We start from the raw sequence: 7,915 nt of genomic DNA, 5'->3' as shown, positions 1-7,915 counted from the left end.
TAGGCCTGAAACGTCGGCCTTCCTGCTCCTCTGATGCTGCTTGGCCTGCTGTGTTCATCCAGCTCTACACCTTGTTATCTCAGATTCTCCAGCATCTGCAGTTCCTGCTATCTCAGTAACTTTTTAACCTATTTTTTCCCGAATTTACCTGGGCAGAAAATGTTATCGCACACCTCTACAGCAGGTGGGACGTCAACCTGGTCTCTCGGTCTAAGGATAGGAACAGCACCACCACGCCACAACAGGCCCCCAAAATGGGGATACATTCAGAACTCAGAATCGTTCATTTGTTGCATTTTAGTTTGTGAGCAGTTAAGAGCAAGAGGGGCCTGTCTGAAGCTTGGGAGTCCAGCTCACACTCGTCCCTTTCTCTTCAGGAAGGCACAGGCAAGCGTCGGCGTCGCGATTTTAACCCGGCAAGCGGGGAACGCGCCGTTATTCGGGGCGGATTTTAACCGCAGCAACCGCACCAGACGTTTTTCGCTCACACTCACTGTACGTCCCCTACCCATTGCGACATTACGCCCATCCATCCGACCGACCGCCCGCCCACTTTCCTCCCCTTCCCTCTCTCAGCGCAATTTCCGGCGGTAGTCCTGTCCTTCTGAAACCCAAATTAACACCGAGGCGCTCACCTCGAATCTTAACCGTGGCTCTACTTTCCCCAGCCATGGCTGCTAGGAGGGGTAAAGTGGCCCGCCGGTTTTCAGACACTTCCCTGGAGGTGCTGGTGGCGGCGGTCAGAGCCAGAGCCAAAGTGCTTTTTCCCCGCTCTGGGAAGAAGGTTCACAGCAGTCTATCCAAGAAAGCGTGGCTGGAAGTGGCCGAGGAGGTCAGCAGACTGAGCATCACCCCCAGGACCTGGATCCAGTGCCGGAAGAGATTCAATGATCTCACTCGTTCAGCCAGAGTAAGTAAAGATTCAAATAACATATGTATATGCAGAAAGCGTTGAAGAAACTCATCAGGTCAGGCAGCATCTGTAGAGGCAGAAAAGAGATGTTTGGGATCCATTTCAGAACCCTTCGGCGTCTCCCACACATTCATCTGTAGATTTACAGCACAGGAAGATGCCACTTTCCTACTATTCAGCCCATCTTGTCTGCGAGGACAAAACTAGCCAACCATTCTCATTCCTACTTTCCTGCACCCAGGGCTTTGCAGGTGTAGATCCAGGGTTTCCACTTCCACCACCAAATTGGGAACAAATTCCAGACCTCCACCCCAGGTGGCAAACTTCAACCTTTACTCCTTCTGCCTCCCAGAAGCACCTGCCAAATGGATATTTGGAGACGTGGCTCTCAGATTGGGCTCATCAGGCACACAGGGAACCACAGAACCCCTAACCAGTGACACAGAATGCCCTAAGTGGACAAACATACTCATTAGCGAGGGATTGCTGACAACTCTTTCTCCGATCATCTTAAATCTGGACCCTCTTAACTGACCTCTTGGCTAGTGGAGACAGGGCTTCTCTGTTCATTCTGTCCAATTCCATCAATATTGTTAAAGCACTCCCTCCCTGTTCAAAGAAAGACAATCTACCTCAGGACACCGCAATTTTCAAGTCCCGTCATATTGCAACAAGTCAAAGACCCAGGGCCTTCATCTGACAGCATGTGGACAACCACTGCCCCTGTGGCACGAACCCACCCCGATGCAGGACATGCTGTACCCTGGAAATTCACCATGGATCTTTAGACAGCACCTTTAAAACCCACAACCACTACCATGCAAAAGGATAAGGGCAGGAGATAAGTGGAAATGCCATCAACTGTAAATTTCCCTCCAACACACTCGTTATCCTGACTTGGAAACACTGTTCCTAACAATCACTGGGTCAAAAACCTGGAACGCCCAAGGGCATTGTGGGCATACCTGTAGCACGTGGACTGCAGGAAGGCAAGTCACCACCACTTTCCTCGGGGTAATTAGGGACAGGAAATAAATTCTGGTGCAGCCCATAACACCCATGTCCCTGAATAAATTAAAAGAAAAACCTTTCGCACTCAGAGTACACATGCATACCATTACCACCTGTGTGTTTCACATCAAGGTAAGTATGCAGGCTATTCAGCCCCTCATGCTTGTTCTGCCATTCAGTGAGATCATGAATGTCCTGATCTTAACTCAACAACCATATGTTAAACTAATTCGGAGTGGAAGTAGTTCTCCCATTTTCGTGCCAATTTGAGCATGCTTTGCCCGTAGGTCTCAAAGGTTTTAGAGTAGATTTGTAGCTCGGGTTGTGGATGTTGTGGTTGGTTGGCTCACCGAGCTGGTTCGTTGTTTTTCCGCACGGAAGACTACGCCAAACGACAGAGCGCTACCCGCGAACAACTCTACTTCCTACATGGATGCCTTAGGAACCAGGTATTACCATGCTGTGTGAAATACAAACCCTCCCCATCAACAATCCACAAGCTCGCAAAATAGCAGAATGCGGAAGAAACAACAAACCAGCTCGGCGAGCCAACCAACCACAATGTCCATAACCCAAGCTACAAATCTACTCTAAAGCCTTAGAAACCCTATAATTTCCTTTCAAAGTCCTGAAATAAAACTACAACCAATCTGATCGTGCATTTCTCCTTGTGACTCTTCCTCAGCTGACATTTACAAAGACCCCAGTTCACACTCAGACATATGACCTTTAACTGATAAATATCTCAAACTATTCAATGTGTCTGCCTCACCAAAAGACAGAGTTCTGCGACTTTGCAAGAAAATTCTTGAATCCCAACTTCCATCCCCACAGCATTTTGCAGACAAGAACGAGAACTAATCTATCAATTTAGTGAACTTAATTTGACAACATATGATGCATAAACTTCAATAGGAGATGCATAGAACCACAAATGATACAGCACAGAAAGGAGCCATTTGGCCTATCTTGTCTGTAGGGACCCAGAGACAAGGTCAGAAGTCACATAACACTAGGTTATAATCCAACAGGTTTATTTGAAATCACAAGGTTTTGGAGCACTGCTCCTTCCTCAGGTGCACTATATAACCTGGTGTTGTGTGACTTCTGACCTTGTCCACCCAGTCCAACACCGCACTTCCACATCACCATCCAGAGGCACTCAGATGCTCTTTTCTAATCCCCCTTTCCTGCATTTTCCATAGCCCTGCAGCCCACAGCACTTCAAGTGCAGATCTAAGTCCTGTGGATTGCAGATTTTTGTTCTATAAACGTAGAAATCTTGCATTTAAAAAAAAAGGTTCATTTGAATCTTAATAATTGTGCGACCCTTTTATTATTCGGTTCTTCATTTCTGTTTCAATGATTATTTGTTTTACTTGTATTGTCTCATCATGGTCTTTCCAGTTAATCGGTCGATCTCATCCCTTCTGATTCGCAGGAAAAGGCAGCGCACAACATGAGGGAAAGGAGCAGGTTAGGCGGGGGTACAACTGATGTTGTAGCTCTCAGCCCTGTAGAGCAATCAGCGATGGACATCAGCGGGACATCGAAAGCGATCAGCATTGGGGATGGCGAGGCCGGCGGATTCTCCAAGCATACCGACTGCTTCACGATCGTGCCTCTTCACATGGCCCAGGCGATTCCAGTCAGCATCAAAACCTCGCCCAGTATGGCCAAAGCTCTCAATCTGCAAGCGGTAGCCTTTTCGAGTTGAGAATTCCTTCCGCTGCCAACCCTGACTCTCGCCCCGTTTTTGTTTCTTTTCTCTCCCGCAGGTCCGCCTCCTCCTCGGGAAGTTTTCGAAGAGGAGCCTTCGGAGGAGGACAAACCCGCGGCCTCCCTCTCGAGCGGTAGCGCTGAGCTGGCCGAGCCCGAGCAGGACAAGAACGAGGCCGAGGGCCCGGCTCCGCTCAGCGGGACGGAGCGGGAACGGGAGGGCCCGGGCCCGGGCCCGGAGATGTCGCGCCGGCGGGCCTTACCTTCCCCCGGTCCCGCCGATTGGGACGGGGACTCGGACCTGCGGGACCCGGCCATCAAGAGGAAGATGCTGGAAGCTCATCAACGGCTGTACCAGGTGTTGGAAGGCCTGCCGAAGACTCTGAGCGCCATGTCCGAGAGCATGGAGGAGAGCACCTCCGCCATGTGCGGGGTGGTGTCGCACGTGGTTTCCACTCTGCAGTCCACCCTGGAAAGCACGACCACCCCCCGGGAGAGTGCGTTGGCCGAGCCCCCTCAGCCGGAGACCCCGTCGCCCACCGTCGAGGCTTTGATCGAAGCTCAAACGGCCGCCATCCAGGCGCTGGGCGCCAACGTTTGCTCAGCCTTGGAGAGGATGGCGGGTCAGCTGGACACCTTGGTGGATCGCGTGGACCGGGGCTTCGAGACTGTCTCCCACCTCTTGCGGTCCGCCCTGCCTCAGACGGGCGGCAGTGAGGAGACGAAGCCCCGCGCGGGCGGCGGCGCGAGCTGCCCTTTCCCGCCAAGCCCTCTGCCTTGCGCTGCCCTGGTGCCAAACCGTCAGCTGAGCCAGGGGGCGCTAGCGGCCGCCCCTAAGGCGCTGCAGCCGGAGGGCACGCCCCCGCGAGCGCGCGCCCCCAGGAGCCAACGGTCGCCGCGAGCATCCCAGGAGGCGCCCGCTAATTCTTGCTTGACAGGAGGAACGTCTCGTAGGAGTGGCAAAGTGAGTAAACCTTGCCGTAAAAGAAAACAAATCAAGTCACGTACAGACTTAAACAGGTATTACAGCACGCAAACGGACCCAACTTGTCCATTGGCGCCTGAGTTTGTGACCCTTTCATCCAGTTTGATGTGCAGTGCTTTCTGGAAGCGGCTCATAACTTGCCCTGTCAATACAAACTACCTCCCAGGTTCTACCGTCAATAAATGTGGAGCTGGAAAAGCACAGCAGGTCAGACAGCATCCCGACAAAGGGTTTCGTCTGGAAACGTTCACTTTCCCTGCTCCTGGGATGCTGTTTGACTTGCTGTGCTTTTCCAGCTCCACATTTATTGACTCCCAGGATCTAGCCTTTGCTTCATTAAATCAAAACCCAAAGAACTGCCGGTGCTGGAAATAAGAAGCAAAAGCAGAAATTGGAGCCCTGCTGGTTACATCTGAGTCTGGTTGGGGGCAAGATTTAATGAAGCAAATTGCTGGAAAATCTCAGCAGGTCTACGGCAGCATCCATGGACAGAAATCAGAGTTAAAATTTTGGGTCCAGTGATCCTTACTCAGTACTAGAGGACCGAAAAAATTAAATCTTGTCTCCACAGATGCTGTCACAGACCTGCTGTGCTTTTCCAGCAATTTGCTCCATTAAATCTTACCTCCACCTCGACTCAGATGTAACCAACAAGGCTCCTATCCCATCTTTTCATGGTGACTCGAGATGGACCAACAAAGCAATCCCGCTTTAGGGATAAAAATGCCTCCCTAAATCTCTACTGCTCCCACTTTGTGTAACAGCATCCAGGCTTGTACAGCATTACCTATGCTGCCAGGCTGTTCTCCATGTCAATGTGAACCTGTTATTACAACTTCAAAGTTAAGGACATCAGCTTCTACACTATGTGAAGGACTGAGACAAATGGGAACAACTGTTGTAATATTTTAAATAGATTGAGATGGCTGGGATTGCATAAAAAGTTCAAAAGGATATAGTTTAGCCGCATAGTAAATAGAAGCCATTTGGCCCATCAAGACTGTTTTGCCATTCAGTATTTTCATGGCATATGCACATCCTCTATCTCAAAGACATACTCCCACATCTTCCCCTTGATGTCTTTAATCTATCCATTTCTTAGGTATACCCAGTGCCTTGACACCTAAGGAAGCTGTGAATTCTACAGATTCACCACTGTCTTAATAAGGAAGAGGTGTACTCTGTACCCTGAGACCACAACCCCTTGTTTTAGATTTCTAACCAAGACCAATCTATCCATATCTGTCAGAATTCTATGTATTTCAAAGAGATCCCCTATCATTTTTCTAAACTCCAGTAAATACAGGCTTGAAGACTAAAACTGAACATGACACCCTGGATGTTGTCTCACCAACAACTGCAACAAGACATCCCTGCTCCTTTACTGGAACCCTTTTGCAATGAAGGCTAACATACCATTTGCCTTCATTATTGCTTGCTGTCCCTGTTTGCCTGCTTTCAGTGATGTATATACAGGGGCAACCAGGTCTGTTTATACATCATCATTTCCCAATCTATCTCCATTTAATTAATATTTTGCCATTCTGTTTTTCCTTCTGAAGTGGACAACTTCATATTTATCCATGTTATACTGCATGTACTGCATATTTGCTGACTTATTGAACATTTTTTTACTGCTTTGAAACCATTTTACTCCCTTCTCACCGCTCACAATTTGACCCAGTTTTGTGTGGTTGGCAAACTTGGAAATATTATATCCGATTCCCTCATCCAGATTGTTGTTATATTTTGTGAATAGCCTGGGCCCAAACACTGATCCCTGTGGAACTCACCTTTCACTTTGAAAAAGATATTTATTTGTGCTCTCTGTTTCTTGTTTGCTGACCAATTCTCAATCCATGCCAGTATATTATCCCCAATCCCATGTGCCTTATTCTTGCACATTAATCCCTTATGTGGGACTTCAACAAAAGCCTTCTGAAAATCTAAATAAACCACACGTACTGGCTGTATGATAAGAAGCATAGTCAGTGAGATTCAGATATGTGCAAGGAGAGCCCCAGTGGATTTCAAACCCATTGCTGTAACCATCTGCTGATCGCAATAAGCCTAACAACTGGTTTCCTGCCAATTCCATTTTTACGGAAGGAGCTGGTTTTCCCCAAAGTGTCTGTGCAAACTCCTTGGCAGAACACTACTGAGTGCATGAGAGGATTTACGCTGTCCCATTGAAATCTTTGCACTGTGCCATCTGAACCTTACCCTGTCCAATTAGAGCCTCACCTTTATCTGTTGGCTGGAGTTTCTGCCATTTTCTCATTTTATTTGAGATCATTTTAGATCCATCTTCCAAACATTTACCCTTAATTTGGCTTCTTAAATCTTAAATTATTTCCACCATAATTCATAGTGCACTTAGAATTATTTAGCAAATATTATTCAGTCACCGAATCTTGTTTAATGTTGGACTCTTTTTTTGAATATTGCAAGCACAAGCTGGTTGTATATAGTCAGCATCTTGATGATACCAGAACATTTTCCGGATTGATCAAAGATATTTGATTGCTCTAGGTGTCATGGTTAAGAGGATTCTGAACTCTGGTTAGCATAGAACAAAATCCTTAAGAATCTCAAGACTCCTGGACAGTGACTTCCACCATGACGAAGCACATGGGGTGAAGCAGAGAGAGGAATGACATGATTGTCATTGGATGTAGAGTTTTCAGATTGGGCACAGGCCAGGAGTTATTTTTAAACCACTGCTGTGCCGACTTTGAAAAGAGATTTATTTTCCTTTGAGGTTCTGCTCAGCACATTTGCAGATCACTTGATACTTAAGGCACAGACTGATTAGGGATAGTCAACATGGCTTTGGAAATCATGTCTCACTAATTTGATTGACTTTTTTAAAGAAGTAACAAAGAGGATTGATGAGGCCAGAGCAGTGGATGTGATCTATATGGACTTCAGTTAGGTATTTCATAAGGTTCCTCCTGGTAGACTGGTTAGCAAGGTTAGATCACATGGAATGCAGGGAGAACTAGCTATTTAGATAGAGAACTGGCTCGAAGGTAGAAGACAGAGGGTGGTAGCGGGGCATTGCTTTTCAGACTGGAGGCTTGTGACTAGCGGTGTGCCACAAGGATCGGTGCTGGGTCCACTGTTTTTTTGTCACTTATATAAATGATTTGGATATGAACATAGAAGATAGTAAATTCGCAGATAACACTAAAATTGGAGGTGTAGTGGACAGTGAAGATGGTTAGCTCAGAGTACAACGGGATCTTGATCAGATGGGCCAATGGGCCAAGGAGTGGCAGATGGAA

General features: G+C 47.6%; 1 protein-coding gene across 1 annotated transcript; it reads left to right on the top strand.

Annotated features, from left to right (window-relative positions):
• The first annotated feature begins 597 nt into the window (after positions 1-597).
• Positions 598-5,041, top strand: LOC109928635. Its single transcript, XM_048594470.1, has 3 exons — positions 598-910; positions 3,366-3,594; positions 3,703-5,041. The coding sequence occupies exons 1-3, from the start codon at positions 671-673 to the stop codon at positions 5,001-5,003; spliced, it is 1,770 nt and encodes a 589-aa protein (XP_048450427.1). The 5' UTR covers positions 598-670; the 3' UTR covers positions 5,004-5,041.
• The last annotated feature ends 2,874 nt before the right edge of the window (positions 5,042-7,915 follow it).

The sequence above is a fragment of the Rhincodon typus genome, unplaced genomic scaffold (genome assembly GCF_021869965.1).
Source record: "Rhincodon typus isolate 14 unplaced genomic scaffold, sRhiTyp1.1 hic_rhity00009847, whole genome shotgun sequence".
NCBI lineage: Eukaryota > Metazoa > Chordata > Chondrichthyes > Orectolobiformes > Rhincodontidae > Rhincodon > Rhincodon typus.
Note: the sequence above shows the minus strand (reverse complement) of the source record. Positions and strands in the feature narration are given on the sequence as shown.